General features: G+C 38.7%; 3 protein-coding genes and 2 non-coding genes across 6 annotated transcripts; all 5 read right to left on the bottom strand.

Moving 5' to 3' along the window:
- Window positions 1–991: 991 nt before the first annotated feature.
- On the bottom strand, window positions 992–5,164 carry rpl13 (ribosomal protein L13). The gene is made up of 6 exons (XM_069664074.1): window positions 5,122–5,164; window positions 4,532–4,649; window positions 3,584–3,725; window positions 2,191–2,364; window positions 1,624–1,680; window positions 992–1,192 (listed from the first exon to the last, which is right to left on the bottom strand). Exons 2-6 carry the CDS (start codon window positions 4,633–4,635, stop codon window positions 1,034–1,036), a joined length of 636 nt encoding a protein of 211 aa, XP_069520175.1. The 5' UTR covers window positions 4,636–4,649; window positions 5,122–5,164; the 3' UTR covers window positions 992–1,033.
- On the bottom strand, window positions 1,356–1,434 carry LOC138593727 (small nucleolar RNA MBII-202). Its single transcript, XR_011308329.1, has one exon. It is a non-coding gene; the product is annotated as a small nucleolar RNA MBII-202 (small nucleolar RNA).
- On the bottom strand, window positions 2,463–2,544 carry LOC138593734 (small nucleolar RNA MBII-202). The gene has a single exon (XR_011308330.1). It is a non-coding gene; the product is annotated as a small nucleolar RNA MBII-202 (small nucleolar RNA).
- Window positions 5,165–6,910: 1,746 nt separating the features above from the next.
- gcshb (glycine cleavage system protein H (aminomethyl carrier), b) lies at window positions 6,911–11,648 on the bottom strand. Its single transcript, XM_069661588.1, has 5 exons — window positions 11,498–11,648; window positions 10,260–10,339; window positions 8,399–8,462; window positions 8,180–8,311; window positions 6,911–8,005 (listed from the first exon to the last, which is right to left on the bottom strand). The coding sequence occupies exons 1-5, from the start codon at window positions 11,646–11,648 to the stop codon at window positions 7,908–7,910; spliced, it is 525 nt and encodes a 174-aa protein (XP_069517689.1). The 3' UTR covers window positions 6,911–7,907.
- Window positions 11,649–13,332: 1,684 nt separating this feature from the next.
- Window positions 13,333–19,646, bottom strand: kars1 (lysyl-tRNA synthetase 1). 2 transcript variants are annotated; one of them, XM_069657956.1, is made up of 15 exons: window positions 19,498–19,610; window positions 18,478–18,645; window positions 18,000–18,144; window positions 17,737–17,902; window positions 17,543–17,636; window positions 16,979–17,165; window positions 16,628–16,753; window positions 16,301–16,420; window positions 15,941–16,103; window positions 15,281–15,454; window positions 15,064–15,149; window positions 14,896–14,981; window positions 14,686–14,812; window positions 14,456–14,599; window positions 13,333–13,980 (listed from the first exon to the last, which is right to left on the bottom strand). In XM_069657956.1, the coding sequence occupies exons 2-15, from the start codon at window positions 18,615–18,617 to the stop codon at window positions 13,906–13,908; spliced, it is 1,833 nt and encodes a 610-aa protein (XP_069514057.1). In that variant the 5' UTR covers window positions 18,618–18,645; window positions 19,498–19,610; the 3' UTR covers window positions 13,333–13,905. The 2 variants fall into 2 exon arrangements, with proteins under 2 accessions (XP_069514057.1, XP_069514058.1); XM_069657957.1 differs by lacking the exon at window positions 18,478–18,645 and having other exon boundaries at window positions 19,498–19,646.
- Between the last annotated feature and the right edge of the window lie 2,133 nt (window positions 19,647–21,779).

The following is a 21,779-nucleotide window of genomic DNA, read 5'->3' as shown; positions in this document are numbered from 1 at the left end:
TCCTATAACTTTGTATTATCAGGGTGTAGATAATGTGCAACTCTTTTACATTATCAGTCTTTTATTCTTATTTAACTCTTGTTCAGAATTATTTTCTTTTGACCTGTCTGTAAAAAAAAAGAAGCAAACAGGAGGTTTGAAAGTTTGAATTAACATGCTTTCAGTATCTGTCATGTGCTTCCTTCCTCCAGCTGTTGAATTACTGACATGATGATTCTGGTAATGCAATTTTAATTTGAAATCCAATTACAGGCACATCAGGTTAACAACCTGCTTTTGAAAAAGAAAACATGTTTTTAAATGGTTAACAATTCCTCACTGAAAGTCAGACCCTTCTGTTTAAGGCTTTCATATCTCTATTAATGAGCTACATTTTGTGCCTCTGGTGCCACCTACTGCCGCAATTATATGGCTAATGTACCATAATATAGTTCCAGGTTTGATTTACAGCCTCAACACTTTAGACTGATGTCAATTTATAGTATTAAGTGTGGTAAATATAAACAGTCTTCAATACTATGAATACATTCTTTGGTTATCTACTATATATGCACATAGGTCTCTCTTTACAGTAGGAAAAGCAGTTATAATTATGAATAATGATGGGTTCCATTCTGCTACTTTAGTTTAAGGCCTCCCGAGTGAACACGCCTCATCACCATAGTTCACAGGGTCCCTTTAATTTAATGGAGCAGTTATTTCTTTAAAACGTCGGCTGCAATAAAGGTCGATTCATATTAATAGGCTTATATTGTAATGTTTTTAAGTGATCAGGTTCTTCATTAACCTCGCATTTGTTTCTTTATCACCTGGTTCAAAAGAAATGTTTGAAAAAAAAAAATACTATTTTAATGTTATTTCTATAGGACAGACAAGTGTGTCCATGGCCATACTCATCTGCTCCGTTTCTCTATACATCCAGCCCTCATGTCAGACTACACCATAAAAATAGTAATCTAAAGATCACAATCACGACATTCTCACATTGATCTTTTTAAACACTTTATTTTGCAAAGTTCGATAGTGACTATTTTCACTTCTTCTTTTCCACGTCCTGCTCGGCAGCCTCCTTGGCTCTCTTGGCACGGATGCCAAAAAGACGAGCATTGGCGCGAGCCATACGCAGGCTGGCGAAAGCCTTGAAGTTCTTCTCATCCTCAGAGATAACCCGGGCCTTCTCCTTCTTGTGCACCTGTTAGAGGAAGAAGACAATTGTGAACACAAAATAACATTTCACGCATCGATTGCCCATCTTCGCCTGAAAACAAAACCTGGCCAATTTAACTTTGAGATGCAAATAGAAGACAGATTTATGGCTTCAATATTTTGGGACCATTAAAATCTCATTTCCATAAGTTTTAAAAAAAGCAGTCATCAGAAAAAGGGTTCAAAGTTTCATCAAAGAAGTGCAGAGATTCCGGAGATTTGTCATCATCTGACTGCTGCTGCAAAACAGATCCATTTTATGTCATTCTGAAAAGCTATCGCTGTGACACGATGGCCCTTGTGCCAATGGCCAAATCCAGCCAGTTCAAGGTCAAGTGCTGTGCAATTGTAGCCAATTATGTTTTGGAATATGAATGTGTTGGGTTCTTGTGTACTCTTGAAGGAGCTGACACTTACGGTTTTGATGGGCATGACTGGACCAGCGAGCTGAGTGGCCATCTTGAGTTCCTCCTCCTGAAAATATAACAAAGTGTTACTTCAAGGTTCAATAGTACATCTCCAGTTCCATCAGCTTACCTCAAATCCAGTGTAATCTAAAACAAACCATCACAACTTATTTAATTAAAAAATAAAATGTGCTTTACAATGAGTGTCATGCAGATATTTCAGTCCAAATACAAACAGGACACTGTTTAATCTTGGGGCTCCCTCAAGCACAGAACTCTAACCTTTACTTAAAAACGTATCATTACAAAGAAGTTATATTCAGGCGGTTTCATCATTTCATTTATAAGACCCAGAACACTGAAGAGAGCTCTCAAAGTGTACCGATTCAGTTTTCACTTTTTCAAGTCAATTTGAGGATGACTCACTCCCACTGACCACATGTCTTTGTTGAATGTTTTAACACTTCTTTCTCAGGAAAATGAGCCAGACATTTTAAACAGGAAACAACCACACAACAGTCTAGCACAGGCATAAGATATGAAGTTCCATTTTTAATTAACGTAAGATGAAACTTACAGTGCTGTCTCCCTTCTTAGGAGCAGAAGCCTTCCTGGGGAACAGGATGAGCTTGGAGCGGTACTCCTTCAGGCGCTGCACGTTGGCCTGAAGAGATTCTGTGGATCGGTTACGTCTGCGAGAGTCAACAGAGATGCCAATGGTGCGGGCTGTCTTTTTGTGGATGCCAGCAGCCTGCAGGAAAGAGCATGTCACATTAAGGCTTTGAATAAAAACTTTCGATGTAGTTAAATACATAAGACAGTAGTGTCCAATTCATGACAATGTTTTATATTAAGTTAGAAAAAGCAGTCATCAGAAAAAGGGTTCAAGTATTCATCAAGCAAATACAGAGATTCCGGAGATTTGTCATCATCCGACTGCTGCAACAAAACGCACGAGATATTTCTTATACTTTGTTTGTCCATGATGACACAGCAGCACATGTACGCCTTGTGCAACTCTAAATAATGTGCCTTCTCTGAAGTGTTAGCCTGGATATTGATTATCCGGTCTAGCAATACAATGTACAAAAATAGTAATTCACCTATCCTGCTTAAAATTGACCCAAAAAAAATGGACTGACTACACACCACTAATATCAATTCACATATCCAAGCAAATAAGTTAGGGCACATCGCTCTCCGTTTCCTCCAACAGTGTTTCAGTGGCCTGGGATGACTCATGTGCCCAATTTAAAAAAGCAAACATTTAACATTAATTTTATGTATAATTTTCTCACTGAAAGTCTGACTGATGTTGAGAATTATACTGCAGGATGTGACTCCTGATTGCACCATCTATTGGGATTTTTCCCCCTCTATAACTCTAAAAGCAACTGGGGGTTGAAATTAAGAGTCTAATTACAGTTTAAGTAAATCACACAGTTTACTGCTCTCGGCTTAACCCTGTTTGAGCCTACTTCTTGTAAAGGAAAAACAACATTAGTCAACTTGTTCTGGGTTGATGCACATCAGTCTTTGAGCCTTCCTCCCACAGCGGGAAAGAACATGGGAGGAAAGGCGAGGTACACATTGCCAAGTACATCAAGTCTTTGAGCAGTTCTTTGTGTTCTACAGATAGTTTTTTGGGTGGGATGCATGATTCATCACAGAAAAGTTATGTCCATTTCGCTGTGCATCCACTGAAGTCGTCAATAGCATTTCTAACATGGTCATCACCTTGATAAATGCTCGGTTTAAGGGTCTCCTACTTGCTGGCATACAAATAACCCAACAAATCAATGAACTAGCAACATTCAACATCAGTTGGTTTGCTCTCATCTCCCCTTTTAGTGTCAAAAGTTTCAATTGACAATTTTAAAGAATTACTAGTTATTATTGGACATAATTTAGAGTTTGCAAATGCATGTAAAATACTGCATATAGAAAACTTCACACCAAAAGAAAATTACCTTGAGCTCCTCCAGAGTGAAGCCACGTCCGGCACGGACCTTGGTGTGGTACCTGATAGTGGGACACCTGACTTGTGGCCTCAGTGGTCCAGCGACAGGGCGGGGAGCAATGAGACGGGCCTTAGCCTGACGAGCCTTTCGCCTAAAGAGACAAACAGTCAAACTTGAGTAACCAAAGCTCTTTTCATGTCCCATGAACTCAAAAACTATACAAGTCTAATTGTGTGTCCCGATTATGTTTCCCCCACATCTCAGCCATACTGAAAACTTGTCCTTCATGCTGGGACTGTAGGCAAAAAGGTTGCAATCTGCAAGTCATACACTGCAGTCACACACTACACGTTTATCTTAGAATTGATCATTAGAACCATGTCTGTTTACACACATTCCCACTTCCAGTATATCCAGCCCTGATACTTATTCAAAACACTATCCTCCCATCAGAAATGCACATGCAGGTATGTCAATGCAGGTCCATCAATAGAAAACATCCCTACCTACACATTTTAAACTGCCTAGAATACATTAACAAATGTGCTTAGAAGTGCAATGTAAAAACACATAGCTGTTTTAACAACAGGTTTTACTATTGTTGAGCACATCAGGTTCCCAACAGTTTTTACCCACACATGCAATTGTGGCAAAACTTAATTACCATTACCTTAAATTTCTACATACACCCACATAGATATAATCCAACTGAGGTAACACTGAGAAGCTAACTGACTGTGCTTATAATGTGTAGATTTTCATAATCTCTGCAAATGTTAAACCAATCAACCATCTGTTTCTTCTAATTTAAAACATTGGCTTGGTTATTTTTGCAGTGTCTTGTAGCAATCTGAAGTTACGTGCTACTTTTCTACGTTCACGCCACTCATTCACGCTGCGACAGGGACGTGTTAGCGTACGCTAGCATCACTGCCTGGAGGAAAAGCTAGTTCTCACCTGCGGATCTTCCTGGCTGGCTGGTTAAACCAGGTACGCACTCGTTTCTGCCAGTCTTTGTGGAAGTGAGGGTTCAAGATCATTCCATTCCGGCTGGGGGCCATGGCTGCCTACTTCCCTGAAAAGACAGCATGGCACACGGACATGAGCAGGCTGTCATGCCGGCACATCATTCAGCACGGAGCGACGTAGCTAGCCAAGTTAGCAGGCTAATGCGGTCACCGGCTGTTTTGATAGCCAGTATACGTTAACGGCTGATTTATAGAGTTATTATAAGTCAGTACTACTGCAGCACTTTGGTACGCGTACTTGGTTTAATTATAATGGACATTATTAATACATTAAGCTACAAAAGTAGGCCTGTTTAGGCAATGTGGACAGTAGCACACAAGCAACACTTCTCACGGTGATACACGAACACATATGCTGCTTAATAGATTAAGAAGAACATCAGTAATAACAATAATCACCGTATTGCAAAGCTGACAAAACAGACTATTTGAGACTGTAAGTGAAAGTAACAAATATAGAATAAAACACAAGGATTAAGATAGATTCTTTGAAATATTGTAGAGGAAAATTTCTGATACCTACGAGGGAGGAAAATGGCCGAAAGGAAAAAGGAAGTTGTCGTGCGGTGGATTGTGGGATATGTGTCTTCCAGCCAATGGCAGAACAGCTATCACAGAGGCTAGAGGGCTAGAGGAGCACAATCCCCACATGAACAAACCGAGAAAATGTGGAAAAAAAAGAAAATGTATTTATAACAAATTAGTCATATTAAATAAAATCATACGTAAGATATGACTTAAATGTTATGAGCAAATAGCGATTTAAAAAACATTTAATAAGACACTTTGGTGTCTGTTCAATAAGTCCCGCAATAGTAGTAATGCTATTTAATAATATTATTATCATTATTTACTTATTGTTAAACCAGCCAAACTCGTTTGGCGATTCATAAAAATTTTTTTTTTTCAAACTGTACGTATTTGTTGTTATCTGTTACTGGGATTGTTTGTTGTTTTATATTGTTGTCCCCTTTAAACAGTGTTATTTTTGTATTTTTCACTAAAAGTAAGTAAATAGCCCATGTACAGCCCTGAAAATATAAATATAAATAATATCACAGCAATTAATAGGGCTGTAATTATGTTTGGAAATATTTTACCATTGTGTTTTGAAGTAGGCTAGAACATGTCAATCCAATGATCTGCTGCACTGGACAACTTACCTGGCAACTTACTGTTTACAACCACTTTATACCCCAGTATAAATATGTATTACTAGGCTACCTGTTTGTACCATAGTTTATATATTGCTATGCATAAATGTCTGCAATCTAATCTCCTTACAAATGCCTATAGAGAACATTACTGCACAAACCAGCAAAGCATAAGAAGTTTTGCTACACAATCTATTTTTCATGTTGTTTTATTGTAATAATTATATTGAAATTATTTTTTGATATCATGTGATGATGTCATTTGATGTTTGAAGTTCAATTCAGAATTGGTACAATTAGAGATTGAAGTTTTTACTTTGGCCACTAGATGTAGGCCAAGCACCTTTCATCATTAGTCAGAAACCGGCTACATATTGTTAGATCTCCTTATAATCAGACTTCAACCGGAACAATTATTTTCTTCAAGTTAGTCAGCATACATAGACAGTTACCATATGACAGGAAGGCATAGCTGTTATTATGTGGCTGAATGTGCATACACAACCATCCAACTGGTTATTTTTTACGTGTCTTCAAAGGCTGTCAGGAACAATGTGTGTTTAACACTTTTTTTCTAACATATGAGCTTAATAAAAAAAATCACATAACTGCAGCATTTTATAGACCAGGGCACCCCTTAGCCCGAATCTCTGTTTGAAGTGTCTGACATTATCATTACCAGTTGAAGAGTCAAAGGTTACGGTAAACTGTAGGGATGACCTGATCAAGTTGAACTGAGTCCTGTGACATTGCAAAATAAATCATTGTACTACTAATTGTTTTAGAGGTGCATTTACAAGTCTGTATCCGGGGGCTCATTGTTATTATCCACCCTGAAGCAGCAGTAAATAAAAAAATCAAATCATGATTTAGTATCATTTATAATCACATTAATTGCGCTTGGGTCAGGATGGCCCCTTGAATCAAAATGAAAAAGACACAAGATAAAATTAAAAGAAAGTGGGCAGCCTCGGCTCTATGACTCTTTCATATCACTGATGAATGAGTGGATTTTCTGTTTACTCCTCTTGTTGGAGACCTCTGACAAAGTCTGAATTAACACCTAAGCAGGATCAAACTCAAACCATTCTCACCTCGCGGTTGGCAGATGAAGTAACATATTACAACTACATTGCAAAGAGCTTCATGTTTTATTTTACAGCAAGTTGAGAGTTCAAATGTAGAAAACTGTCAGTATGGAGAAATATGCAGCTTTAACATTGGAGACTTGTAAGGCACAAAAAAATGGGAATGTTGTATGATGTAATGGAGGAGAAAGTACATTTTTATTCTCAGTGACTGGCGACAGTGTGTCATTAAGTTACAGCCACGAATACCAGTTTGTGCCTCTAATTTTCCATTATCAGCCTGGGAGTGCTGTTTTTTGTTCAGTCGCTGATTTTAAAAGGCACTGCTTCATTAATCATTGATCAAAGAGATTCTGCAATCTCTGCCTATCTTCACCTGGAGGCAAAGGTCAAGGTGTGTGGAACAATAATGAGCAAAAGAAAGCAGCACACTCTGTCAGTGCCTGTACAGTGACATGATATCAGCAGGTCTACAACTTATCACACATCATACACTGAGCAGATTTCTTTTTGTACTGTACTTGCTGCTGTGGGAATTAGTGCTATCTCGCACAAACCATCACAACCATAGACCGTGATAACAAACATTCCTCCATGTTTTGTAGCTGCCAAGAATGCAAGAAATGTAATTTTGCCCAATTTTAAAGATGCAAGATAGTTCACAGATATAAGCAAACTTATTGGATTGTGGAAAAATACAACCGATGGGTTGAATGACCCAATTTTATTGAATGAATGTGATGCTTACAATCACTTTCCAGGCTTTTACCACATCTGTGCACATTTAAATATGGAGCAAAGCACCAGAAAAAAAGACACCCAATAATTCTTGCAGATCATGAGATTAAGAGCACTTTTATGTTGGCTAGTATCTTAATAATATTCTAACCTTCTAAATGGAAGTTGTTAAAGAGGATTTAAAATTATTTTGATAGCAAAATTCCAGTATCAAAATAAATACCACAGATAAGAAAAGGAGTCACACAAGATATTAGTAACCCTGCATACTAATCTTTGATTGAAATTACATTACAAAACAGTACAGTAGAGGGAGTTTATAGGTTTATTCTTCAAGTGACTTAAGGAATTTATCATATGCAGCTTGATCCATGAGGCCCTCGAGTTCTTCGGGCTTTTCAATCTTCATCTTGATTAGCCAGCCTGAAAAGTAATAGTTCATATATTAAAAGCCAAAAATTAACATTCTCATGAACAAACGCTTAGATTATTCTGGTTTTTTGAAACCAGTTATCTGCTTTGTCAACAGATCTGATGGCAGAAATTTTAGGAGATGACAGATCTACTGGAAAAGAACAGTGATTGCGAGGGGTTTACCATCTGCATAGCAGGCTTTATTCACAAGGCCGGGGTTCTCTGCCAGCTCTGTGTTGATCTCAGTCACTTCTCCTGTCAGCGGTGAGTAAAGCTCACTGGCAGCCTTTACGCTCTCCAAGGCCCCAAACTCCTCTACAACAACACACATGACAGATACGTCTTATCCCACTGCTGGACTCAATTACTTACATAAATGTGCAGCATAATTAAGGCTCTTACCCATTTGTTCAAGACTTTGGCCAACCTCAGGGAGTCCACAGTAAACCACATCTCCTAATGCTTCCTAAAATTGTAGAACAAACAATATTAATAATGAATATAGTCCAAGTACATCCTAAATTCTGTGCCACACATGCACTACTCAGTCTCTCACTCGCTCATGACTTCTCAAGCCTGTCTGTGGCTCTCAACCTCAGTAAATCTGTGTTCAACAAAGATATTATTTTCAGATGTGAATTAATACACATTTTGTGCTTAACTTTAACTTTGTATTTCATGTTAAAATATGTTTATTTAGTTGTAACTGAATACAACAACAACAATTTATATTTTGGGCTAATTTACATCGCAGGTTAAATTTAACAGTAAGTTGTAAGTGACCTCTGATGAGTCCTACACATATTAACTATATCACAATGCCTGTGCACAGCAGGACTCATTGACAGCTCCTTATTACCATTTATAGTCAAAAATGATTCCTTAAACTGAAGCTTTAACAGATAGTTAAGATGAGGAAATTATCTGGGACCCTGGGTTTATGTTGGTGACTAAGGGGAGATCTCACCTGAAATACTAAAAGTGCTGCTACATGTACTTTAAATACAAAAAATACTTTTCAAATAAATTTAAAAGTGCAATGAAAGGCCAGCAGACGGACAGTAGCATTGCAAAAAGCTGTCTTTGAGCTCTGTTGAACGGGTTCTCTGCATAAATGCTGCATATGCAAACTCCTACAGCAACACAATGTGCTCCTTGTACAACTTACAATCACAGTCAAAGTGTTACATTTTTTAATTCTTAAGCTGGAGGCCTTGATATCCTTTAACCTTGATTAGAACTCTTATTTGCATCCGTAATTTTTATGGCAAATGCCAGGACCATGACCATACTTTGTACCGCAACCCACTTAATGAGGCACAAAAATTACACTTTTAATTGCAATAGCAACATAAACAGCTGCAAATTACACAACACAAAAGACAGTTTGAAAGCAAGAATGAGAAAAAAAAACATTTTATATACATGCGACATTCATTTAAACTCAGCATGCAAACTTTTGACCTCAAACTGGAGCCCTGAAAACGTTAGCCATGCTTTAGAGCCCCAGCTAACCTTCAGCTACCCTCAGATTAGCCTAACAGGTGTCAAATTGGTGGTGACTGTGAGGTTAGTTAGCATGATGGCTGAGGTAGAAGAGAACTGTGAGGAAAATCTAGTTCAAGATAACCTTGCGGTGACAAAGAATAGTCTGATTTCACCTTTGACCTTTAGGTTATTTATCAGAATAACTGAGACAGACTATGGAGAGCCGAGAAGGTGTTGCACTAAGCCAGACAAACAATCGTGAATGCAAATTATTTTCTCTGCAGATACTACAAGTGCCAAGTTGTTTTTTAAAAAACAGCAAACAAAAAAAGACTGACTTTCTCCTCCACTTCTTCAACTCGAATCATTCTGGTAGCCCCTTGACCGCTCAGCAGAGAGATAAAATCATTCAAAACAAACTTTTCATTTTAGTGGCAGACCTGCTACACGAGCTGTCATGCTCAACATGTGACAACAATACCTCAAACTGTTTCTCTAAAAGCTGTCAAAGCTGTGAAAATCTTCCAAGCCTCTGCCCTTGAGATTTTCTGCACACCACTGCAGTTAGCTAGTAATCAATAGTTTCAAACAATAAAATAGACACCATAAAACAGTAAATTAGCCTGCTACAGAACAGCTGCTGCAGCTGAGGACAAAGTGCAGTACTGAACCGCACAAATTAGCATATCACCATTTCTAGATGGCCATCTTCAAACCTCTGATCCATGTGTGTCATAAATCAAAGATTAGTTAAGAAGACAGACCAACAACCTACCTGAGCATAACTGCTGATACCAACTGTGCCAATTCCACCATCCACCTGAACCCACTCGTGCTTATCTGTGAACTTCAGGGCTGCGGAAAGAACAAAGGAATAAGTTAGTTTAAAATTAATTAATTAGTGATAAAGTAAAATCAATATCATGATTTTAGTTTATCATTATGTAAAAATAAAGTTTGCTGTTATTATAACAGTGAAATGGAAGTCCAAGAGTCTCAAAGGACATAATCTGGATGTTCTTTTTCCGTTACTGTACTATGGACCAAAGCTGAACAGTAGGCTCATGCAGCATATAGTGCTGCCAATTTTAAATAAAAGAAATCTGTACTTTGCTGGTTGCAATAAAGACAACACTTAAAAAACACACATGTCAAAATCTAGAGTTTTCTGCAGGTGCAGTTCTGGATCCTGACCATCTTTTTACCAGAAAAAGGTGCAAAATAGACTCCTGTTCACACAGTTTCTGGTCGAGTCAGATATGCATTAAAAAAAGAAGAGTAGGAGGCTTTTGATATCAAGCTCGTATTGTCATCTTTAATTCCCTGGAAGGAACCACAGCGCCTCAACAATTTCCAGTGTTGCTGTCAGACCATGCAGAAAAATACAGGTTTGAACCAGATTGTGAACTGTGGAGATGCTGATGCATGGCCGAATATTTCTGCTGTGAAGGGCTGGAGAAATGTTTATCTTATTGTGAAAACTAGCTGAGAGCCTTGTAAAAGCCTTTCACAGTGTGTTGTCTGTGAGAAAGAACAACAAAAGAAAGCCTAAACTAAGAGGGCACTACTGAATTGTTGACATATTAAACCACATGTACAAATGTAAATACATTTCTCCAGTTATTTGTGACACCAGGATCATGGGTGACTTTTGTTTAATAGGCTACTACTTGGTGCACGAGACATGGGTAATTTGTTGTTCACGGACATCAATTACATCAAAATTTGAAGCCCATGGTCTCTCAATGACATCCTGTAGCCTAAGGAAAAAATAAGCCTTGTTGTACACTTTAACTAACATAACATGGGGCAGCTAAGTTTCTTTACAAGTTTTTTAACAAAGTTCGCCACCCTCAAGTTAAAACCAAACTTTGAGCGGCTCCGCGGTGGCAAAGTGACACAAACTGCGTGAGATTTTTCGCCCATTTCAGACAGACAGGAATGTGTGACCAGCCCGCATGTAGTAGGTCCAAATGCAGCTACTGTGTGCAGCCTGGGTTTTTTTAAATTTACCTGTGGACAGGGCCGAGGTCGTGCTCAGTGTCCGCGGAGAGCCGCTTCTCCACAGCAGCCGAGCCGCTGAGACCTGCGCTGCCGACGAGAGCTGCGGGAGTCTGGGGGAAAAGTTAGAGGACAGGCACCGCAACGCTGCTCTCATCGCCATCTTCACTCCGTGTGTGTGGACTCTTTAATCGACTGGTGCACATACACTTGACCGCGGGAGCGCGCACCATCCCACTGTTTGCGGGCTCGCGCCGGGCGAGGGTGGGAGGGTGAGGTTAGCAGGTTAGCCTTTGTGTCAAACCATGTGCGTAGCGTCTATGAGTATTTGTTAGTACAGACCGTTTCGGTTGTAAAGCATGATAATATTGTCAGAAGCAATTAGATCTACTTATTAGGCTCAAATTAGTAAAAGTAGCAATACTACAGTGTAGAAATACTAAAGCCGAGAGTCCTTAATTTAAACTAAAAATATACTAAAACGTTTATGAATATAAGCCCTAAGATGTACATACAGATGTGAACTCAAAGCATCAAAAGCAAAATAAATGCTCCTTACAGAGCTTTTTATAATGTTACTTTTTTATTCCAATTAATATCTTTGATGCATAAACATGATAGGGTCATGTTAAAGTTGTAACAGGTCAATTTAAAGTTAATTGTACAGTTGATAATATTTAAATTTTACAACAATGCAACGTTTTACGTGATGATCATATGTATTTTACACAGTCTATTAAATCTAAATGTTTAAACCAACAGATACAAGTTTTCCATATGTTATAAGTAGAGGGGAGTAAAAAGTATAGCCTACAATGTTTTTCTGAAGTGTAGAGAAGTAGAAATATAAAGGAGCAGAATATTAACTAGTATCAATCAATCTTTGTCAATTCACGTGAACTTTAAGTGAAATTAAAACTTCTAGCAAAACAAACATTGATCAACGTGCTTTATAGAGGAAAAACACAGGCATGATCAAATATAAACACAAATGTAAATAAAATGTAATGTATCTGAATTAACAAAAATAATAAATATTTCATAACCCAAACACCATTAAGCGAACAACAAATACAATACAAAATATAAATAACCTTTAAGGGGGAACATCTCTTACCTCAGCTTTTTCTTCTCCAGCTTAAGACCAGCACCTCTCAGATCTGATTACAAACAAAGCTTTTATAAAGGAATTCATCATCAGCTTTGTCTGTATGGAACTTTTTTCGATGTACAGAAAAGTCTTCCTCGAAAAATCACAAAATCCTTGAGGACTGAAAGCGAAACACGAAAGTGAGCAAGGAATTAAGCCAGCCACACAGTCATGCTGGGTGAGGCTCTGTCGAACACCTGGCAGTCTAAAGAGGGGCAGATGGAGGATGCTTTGGTGGCCTGCAGCCTCATAGCTATAGAAATCTTCAACCTTAAGCCCACTGTGAGCTTTTCAGCAGGCACTAAACCTAAACACAAGCCTCCATGTAATATTAACATTCCCATAAAAAGCTGACACTGTGTTTCACTTCATGGGAGCAAAACAGAGTGGTAAGTTACTTTCTACCACTGAGCTAGACCAACGCCCAGGTGTCATGGTGTATGGCACTACGACTTTGGGAACCCAGTGAAGGCTCCACATTTAAACACTTCAAATACATCCAAAATACCAAAAACTACCACTTGGCTGTAGTACAAAACTTTACATCAAAGTTGAAAATACTACTTTCTCTGGAGCTCTCAAAGTCCCAAAGAGTTGATAACATTTTTAGCATGGAAAAAATTGTTTCCCTTACATAAAACTATGTAGAATTTTGTTCAGCACTCAGACCACAAAAATTACAAAAGGATTAACAATGTAGGTTTATATGTACTTTATTCTGATTTTTTTGTTCGAACTTATTGGCAGAGATATATTGAATCAGCAGAGCCCATCTTAAAAAAGCGAGACAAGGATATGGGCAGACCTGGTTAAAATCAGATGAATATTTCGAGAATACAGTGTTTCAGTACAAATATAACAAGTGCTTAAGCTTTGTCATTATATGGTGTATGGTCTTTGTATTTGGTAGCCAGAATATAACACTCCTTGAAGTATCTCAAAAGTATATATGCGTAAATATTTCATCAAGGTCTGCCTCAAACACATGACATCCTGATCATATATCATCCATTTACTGGATGACTCGAGGATGAAAATGTCTCCAAACAAGCAAATATGATCGCAAAAGCGTAAGAAATACAAAAAAAAGTATTTGAGTTTACCAGTCAACCAAGTAATCGACACGATGATTTCCCTTAATGATAGAAAGAATCAAACAGACCAACATTGATAACACTCAAAACTGATAGACTGATGACCACAGTGAGGTAAAGGCTCAAAACTGACTCCTGCACTGATTTGACAGCAGGAGAGGTCAGAGGTCATGTCTTCAGACAGAGGTGCCGTCTGTGGGCGCTGCTGTCTTGTTGTCATCAGGCTTCATGGCAGGGAAGAGCAGCACCTCCTGAGAAAGAAGAAAAACTGTCAGCAGAGGGTTTTGTGCTCTTACAGCATGATCATGAAGGGAGGCCGATCTCTCTTAAGCAGCTCATTTATGCGTGCGAACAATCTGCTCTCTTGACAATGTTATCTCTTCAAGCATTTGTTCTTTGTATCTCTTCAATCATGTGTTCTTCTTTTGTATTTACAAAGCCTGAAGATCTTGGAGACAATGCACTAAGTGAAGGCGTCATGATCACACATACAGCATGAACAGAAACAAGCTGGTTTTGTTTGTTTTAATTCTTATTTTACTGTAATTTGTCACTTTGAAAAGGTTAAACAGGGTTTTAAACTAAATACTATGAAATTGTACATTCCTGCCAAGCCCTAAAGGGAGCCTTGATCACACAGGAAAAATGCTTATTTTGACAAAACTGTTTTGTCATTTTGTTATAAGGACTCAAAAAAATTTGATAGATTTCATCCAACAGCTTTACCTTGATGTTGTTGGAGTCAGTGAGGAACATGGCGACACGATCGATGCCCATTCCCCAGCCGGCAGTCGGTGGCAGTCCGTACTCCAGTGCTGTGCAGAAGGTCTCATCAATGAACATGGCTTCATCATCACCCTCAGCTTTGGCCTGAAAACGATACAAGTCAGTTAATCGACAGTCAATCATAAACACAACCACACAACGAAACTCTAGCGAATAACACATTTACACACCTGGGCTTGCTGCTCGAAAAGCTCCCTCTGTTTCATGGGATCATTCAACTCAGTGTAGGCATTGCAGATTTCCTTCTTCATCACAAAGAGCTCAAAACGCTCAGTGAGCCCTTTCTCTGATCTGTGCCTGAAAGTATTGAGGGAGTGTGTGTAAGAACCTGAACATCAACTTCTTGAATAAATAAGCGGCTGGAACAAGGCGCGTCTCACCATTTGGCCAAAGGACTCATGATCTGAGGGTGATCACAGATGAATGTGGGGTTGATACATGTGACCTCCAGGAAATCTCCAACCAACTGTAGGGGGAAAAGTCTTTAGAAAAAAGCTCAAAGTAAAAGAATAAATAAGAAAAAACAGTAAAACAGATGGTTATGTTACCTTGTCAAGGAGACGGGCAGTGGTTCTGGGTGGAGAACATTCAACTCCTTTCTTTGCACACAGCTCGTCGAAGAATTTGCGTGTCTCTGTAGATGAAAGAATGAAATAGAAGTGTTCAGATAAATCAGAAGATGGATGAAATGGTACTGAGCTATAGGTGATATTTATAGACTACAAAATTAACCATGCGGACAACTGCTTTTCTATAGATTCTTACCATCAGAGTCATAGCTGTCACTAGGAGGGAATTTGACTCCCATGATCTTCTCCAGGTCGTGCGTCATGCTCACTCTTTTGAACGGTGGGGTGAAGTCAATCTCATAGGCCTCTCCCTCTGGACCATCAGGGTGATAAGTCACCTTGTAGCCTCCAGTGATGTGCTTCACCATCCCTGAAGCAAGAACAAATAGAAGAAGAAGAAGAAGAAGAAGCAGAAGAAGCAGAAGAAGAAGGAGGGAGAAGACAGAATCACTGAGTTTGGGAGATCAGTATTTCTATTACAAACTAAACTCCACTTTGGGCTTTCTTTGCTTTCACTGAACCTCAGAGGCCACTTTTGTGGTTGTTTGCTGCCGTTTCAACATCCTCCTCTCAACACATTGAACCTCGACACATTTTTTTTGGTTAATACCGGCTGAGAGCATTTTATTTTACAAACTGGATATTATTAAGAATCACAGAATTCAAAGGAGTAAAATACTAAATCTCAAATGGCTTTTTAAAAGATAAAAATTATTCCTTGTAAGTAGTGCCCCCAACTGGCCAATCACATGTACTTGGAAATACAGAAACTCAAAATATAAAAAGGCATATACTGTACAAATGGGGTGTCACAGCTGAGACGTCACCATATGACGAACACAGTGTGTTTATGTACCTGAGAGTAGTTTCTCTGTGATGTCCATCAAGTCATGGTAATCCGCATATGCCATGTAGAATTCACAGGTGGTGAACTCTGGATTATGAGTGAGGTCGATGCCTTCATTCCTGAACTGCCGACCGATCTCATACACGCGGTCCATTCCACCAACCACAAGCATCTGCATGAGAGATAGGATGTACAGCGTCATAATTAAATGGCTGAAAAATCTTATTAAAACTTGAATTGTAGTCAACTATAAAAAAAGAAATTCAGGATGGACATTTAATTTACAAAATAAAACAAAAATGTGCTTAAATCTTTCTCTGTGAAGTGATGAATTACTGAGAAAGAAGGCTCTTGAAAGTGATAGATTACCTTGTGGTAAAGTTCAGGTGCGATCCTCATGTACAGGTTCATGTCCAGCTCATTGTGGTAAGTAACAAATGGACGGGCCACTGCTCCCCCAGGAATAATGTTCATCATTGGGGTCTCAATCTTAAGTAACAACAAACAGTGAAACAAATGTCAGTATAGAACGAATGTAAAATCAATTATTAGAGAAGTCTTTATAAAATCTCTGTTTCGTGCAAACAAAAACTTAATAACATTTTTCCACTCAGGTAAACAGACTGAAGACATACTGATCAATTGATTAGATGTGTGATAAAGTCAACTTGGCTGACTCAATCCACCAGTTTTTACCTCCAGAAATCCCAGCTGGTCCAGGAAGCTGCGCAGGTATGTGATGATTTTGGCACGAGTGATAAACTTCTGCCTCACATAGTCATTGAGAATCAGATCCAAGTAGCGCTGGCGGAATCGTGTTTCCTTTGAGAGAAAATGACATTTAGGTGAGAAAAAAAAGCTTGAATTTCAGTTCAAATTCATCAAACAGCAAATTCATAAGATATACTTTGTCACTGGTCTTTTCGTATAACAGATGGTGAGACACAATTATTGTGCATCTACTTTGTGCTGTCAAATCACACTTATTAGTTCGGTATTTGCAGAAAGGAAGTGAGGGGCGTCATTCACTTGTACAGAGGGCATTACCTTGTCCTTGAGACCAAAGTGGAGGTGGGGCAACATGTGCAAACATGGTGACAGCAGGGTCAACTCCATGGGAATGATGCTCAACTCCCCTTTTTTGGTCTTCCCTGGGTTTCCACGGACACCAATGATATCTCCTCTGCGCAGTTTGTCGTTGATGGCCACAAACGCTTCCTCTGACTTGTAGTTTCTGAAAGACGATACACATGAATTAACTCACAGCAAAAACTATAAAACCAGAAGAACTAGTTTTTCTTTTCCCCTCTAGAACATGAAATGTTTTGACTTTAGTGCCGACAGCCGTTCAGCACAATTGTTTTTATAATCCTTCATCTGTTTGCATTCACTGTGACTCTAAATATAACATCACATTGTATGGTGTTTAATAAGTGACAGAATTCAACACATTTATGTTATAAATCGGGGTTTGATACCAGGTTAAGGTGTCTTGAAATGTATAGATTGTTTAAAAATATGGTGGGTTTACTGAACAGCGAGGTCACGACATTGAAAACAAAAAACGCAAAGAACTAATTATGTTTTTTGAGGATGGCTGTCACTTCCTACCTGGAGTTTGCCATGACTTGCAACTTGACGCCTTCACCTCGCAGGTCGTAAAAAAGGAGCTTGGCACCAGAAACCCTCTTGGCGTGGACACGGCCTGCCAATCACATATTAAATTTAACAGGGGGTCCACTGCTGAATAACACTCTACATTAAAAATAATAAATAAATCTAAGATCATAAAATATTCCTGGTACCCGACACATTGAGAACAACATCAGTCAGCTGGTCTCCAGGCTGTAGATGATTGTATTTCTCGATGAACTCTGTGAGTGACAAGTCTACATTATACTTGTGTGGGTATGGGTCCTCCGCTGTGCCCTTCAGGTCAGTGATGGCCTGGGAGCGGATCTTGAAGTATTGCTATGTTAGAGAGAAACAGATTATTATATTTTTATGCAAACCCCCAACTAATTCAGATTTTAATAAGTAAGATGCTATGATTGGGGAAAAATCTTACGCTTGGATCAAGCGTCTCCTCATCCACGCCACAGGCATTTTCTTCACCCTGGTCGTCGGTTTGCTTCTTTTGCTCCACCTGCTCTTTGACCTTGGCTTCTTTTTCTGCCGCCTTCTGCTCAGCTTTCAGTCGCCTCTTCAGCTCACTGATAATAAAGAAGGATTAATGAAAGATGAGTCATGGTTCAAGATGGTTATTTATTAATTTTACTGTTAATAATGTACCTACAACTGGCATTAAATAAACACAAAATGGCATCTGTGAACCGAAGTCACCTATGAGTTCCCACTTTTGCTTTTGGTTTCATTATGATGTGTAAAAAAAAAAAAAAAAAAAAAAAAAAAGGCAAGGCCACGATACAATCTTCAAGAGACAAAGCAGCGGAAAAAACAATCATGCAGCAAAAAAAAGTGACGCACATTTGTTCTGATGACAAAAGGTTGGTTGTTTTTCTCACTGGAATGGAAAAGCCACCAACCTTTTGTCACCTCTCCAACGGTTTCCGTAATTTTGAGCAGGGACTGCAGCTGTATATGGGGGGGCACATTTTAACCACTGTCCCTTGACCCCAAAGGCTTGGCACAGCTGCTGCCTGGCTGCCCTTACCAGACACAGCATGCTGAGCTACCACAGTCAGCAGACAGACCTAGGAAAATAGACATATATACAAAGACAGTGTACAGTATGTACAGCAAGGGCTCTCATTGTCCCAGCAGGCAAAATAACACTGTTGAGGTACTACAGCTTTACAGGTCTGCACCAAGGTTCGTAATAAAGCCCAAATCCAGTCAGTAAGGTGAAAAGGGTCAACCGAAATACAAATAACGAGAAACTAAAAATAAACTTGTGTCGCAGTTGATATTAGATTACTTTCACTTTTGGTCGCGCTATGACAGGCGGGTGTATCAGAGGGTTTCAAGGAGCTTGCAAGTAACGAAAAAGAATGTCAACACGAACGAAGGACAACGCAGTTAGCATACCGGTCATTTAAACATTGTTTTGACGCTTTCATGGGCCTCAATACGGCTAAAATATAAAGCCGTTCTAACTCTCTTCCTCTAAGTGCTCTGCTACAAAAAAAAATGGTACCATAGAATATAGGTATACCATACATTTAATATTCTACCTGTCGTAAGAAAAAGAAACCAAACGATTACGCGACCAATGTGTGGCAGATATTTCTTTGAATGCATGTCGGGTTTTGTAGTTCAACTGATGAGTATGAGAAACTACCGAGAATTGCTTTGGATAATGTTCAGGACTACAACTACCAGAGACATAAACGAACTAAATGCTGGGATGTGTAGGCTTGCGGTGTGCCTCCATATGGAACCCTCACTTCGCTAACATCTCAGAAACTGATGCAACATTCAATGAATTAAGCATTGCCAAATTGAAACCGCCATTACTGCTGAAACGGTAACTATTCAAAGAAAATTACAGTGCATTCAGGGTTGAAACTGGTTAAAATGTGATGGAAGTCAAGAATTCTGCTCACTTTTTGCTGATATTCCCCTCGTCCACTGCTGCCTTGTCTGCCATGTTGTAGCCCCTGCGCTCAGAAAGATCAACTGACGTAAACGCGTCTCAAAAACGCAATAGGGTCCGCGAGAACTCGATGGTGTGTTTTTGTGACTGCCGGAAACCGGTGGGTTGTACTTATTTATACAGTCTATGATTGTACTGTACAACCCACTGGTTTCCGGTACACAAATAAGAATAAAAGTTGATCAAAGATCGCGTACAGCAGTTCTTGAGTACAACATCAAAGGTAAAACCTGCAACATAGATCAACAACGAGTAGTTAAAGCAACATTAATACATGATCACACTTGTAAAAGCAAAATGAAAGTAAAAGAATGTCACTTGGTGGGTGGACCCTTGAAGCTGCAGTTTCCAGTATAGCCATTTATTGTGCGTTCCATTAAAGCATGCATGCGGATATAGCAGAAAGGAGAACCATGCAAAAACCAAGCCAGAATTGAATCAGTTTGTTCCATTTTAAGTGCTTTTGCTCTCCACACCTTCAAAAATGAATTTTCAAGTCAATCCCTGTATCTTCAGAAATTAGTCTACAATCAATTCCTTTCCAGTGTGCGTCATAAGACGGATCACAACAACACATTGGTAGCTTTAATTATTTATATTGTGCCTGAAATGTTTTCCCTTCCATATAATTCTAGTTATTGTTTGTCCCATGGTGTAACTTGATTTCAAATAACTGTAATTGGGAAGGTTAACAACCAATATTAAGAGGATGTATTTTTGAAAAAAATGTGTATCCTCATCCCACAGCCAAGTAGTACTCTTGTGCAGTAGATGACATTTAAACATGAAATAACAGCTCAGAGACGTAACTTTTGAAGTATATGTTTAATACAGATAGCAGCAAGTTTACAGAAATATAATTGCAAGAGAATATAAACATCCCAACAAAAGCCTAATATATAGAAAGAATTTTCCCCCAGAGGGTGATTATTTGACAGTTGTTCAAATGGTTAGAAAAGCAAATGCAAAATTTCCCTCTTCTAACTTCCAGAAGCAAAAATAGTACTTATTTATACAGTCTATGATTGTACTGTACAACCCACTGGTTTCCGGTACACAAATAAGAATAAAAGTTGATCAAAGATCGCGTACAGCAGTTCTTGAGTACAACATCAAAGGTAAAACCTGCAACATAGATCAACAACCTGCAACATAGATCAACAACGAGTAGTTAAAGCAACATTAATACATGATCACACTTGTAAAAGCAAAATGAAAGTAAAAGAATGTCACTTGGTGGGTGGACCCTTGAAGCTGCCGTTTCCAGTATAGCCATTTATGGTGCGTTCCATTAAAAAATGAAACTACAGCATGCATGCGGATATAGCAGAAAGGAGAACCATGCAGCCTAATGTTCGTCCTGATGATGGCACTAGAGGAGAGGTACTACAAAACGCTGTTCATTCGCCCTGGAGCATAACTCGTTCAAGTAAAGTTTAAGTCTTGGCAAGTAGTACGTAATGTATCATATTTTTACATATTGTTCTCTGGGACAAGAATTTAAAAAACCAAGCCAGAATTGTATCAGTTTGTTCCATTTTAAGTGCTTTTGCTCTCCACACCTTCAAAAATGAATTTTCAAGTCAATCCCTGTATCTTCAGAAATTAGTCTACAATCAATTCCTTTCCAGTGTGCGTCATAAGACGGATCACAACAACACATTGGTAGCTTTAATTATTTATATCGTACCTGAAATGTTTTCCCTTCCATATAATTCTAGTTATTGTTTGTCCCATGGTGTAAATTGATTTCAAATAACTGTAATTGGGAAGGTTAACAACCAATATTAAGAGGATGTATTTTTGAAAAAAATGTGTATCCTCATCCCACAGCCAAGTAGTACTCTTGTGCAGTAGATGACATTTAAACATGAAATAACAGCTCAGAGACGTAACTTTTGAAGTATATGTTTAATACAGATAGCAGCAAGTTTACAGAAATATAATTGCAAGAGAATATAAACATCCCAACAAAAGCCTAATATATAGAAAGAATTTTCCCCCAGAGGGTGATTATTTGACAGTTGTTCAAATGGTTAGAAAAGCAAATGCAAAATTTCCCTCTTCTAACTTCCAGAAGCAAAAATAGTACTTATTTATACAGTCTATGATTGTACTGTACAACCCACTGGTTTCCGGTACACAAATAAGAATAAAAGTTGATCAAAGATCGCGTACAGCAGTTCTTGAGTACAACATCAAAGGTAAAACCTGCAACATAGATCAACAACG

This window comes from Semicossyphus pulcher, unplaced genomic scaffold (genome assembly GCF_022749685.1).
Source record: "Semicossyphus pulcher isolate SPU_LCO1_2020_fin unplaced genomic scaffold, fSemPul1.0.p SCAF_1, whole genome shotgun sequence".
NCBI classification, from domain to species: domain Eukaryota; kingdom Metazoa; phylum Chordata; class Actinopteri; order Labriformes; family Labridae; genus Semicossyphus; species Semicossyphus pulcher.
This window is presented reverse-complemented; position numbering and strand designations above follow the sequence as displayed.

Excerpts from the sequence above, each read along its gene's own strand:
- rpl13 (XM_069664074.1), bottom strand. The coding sequence starts at position 4,635 with ATGGCCCCCAGCCGGAATGGAATGATCTTGAACCCTCACTTCCACAAA. Across the intron at positions 2,365-3,583 it reads TCACTCTGGAGGAGCTCAAG|GCTGCTGGCATCCACAAAAA; the intron begins GTAATTTTCTTT and ends TCTTTCCTGCAG. Across the intron at positions 1,193-1,623 it reads CAGTCATGCCCATCAAAACC|GTGCACAAGAAGGAGAAGGC; the intron begins GTAAGTGTCAGC and ends TTCCTCTAACAG.
- gcshb (XM_069661588.1), bottom strand. The coding sequence starts at position 11,648 with ATGGCGATGAGAGCAGCGTTGCGGTGCCTGTCCTCTAACTTTTCCCCC. Across the intron at positions 10,340-11,497 it reads GACCTCGGCCCTGTCCACAG|CCCTGAAGTTCACAGATAAG; the intron begins GTAAATTTAAAA and ends TTCTTTCCGCAG. Across the intron at positions 8,463-10,259 it reads GTATCAGCAGTTATGCTCAG|GAAGCATTAGGAGATGTGGT; the intron begins GTAGGTTGTTGG and ends CTACAATTTTAG.
- kars1 (XM_069657956.1), bottom strand. The coding sequence starts at position 18,617 with ATGCTGTGTCTGGTAAGGGCAGCCAGGCAGCAGCTGTGCCAAGCCTTT. Across the intron at positions 17,166-17,542 it reads CAAGTCATGGCAAACTCCAG|AAACTACAAGTCAGAGGAAG; the intron begins GTAGGAAGTGAC and ends ATCGTCTTTCAG. Across the intron at positions 16,104-16,300 it reads CACCTGAACTTTACCACAAG|ATGCTTGTGGTTGGTGGAAT; the intron begins GTAATCTATCAC and ends TCTCTCATGCAG.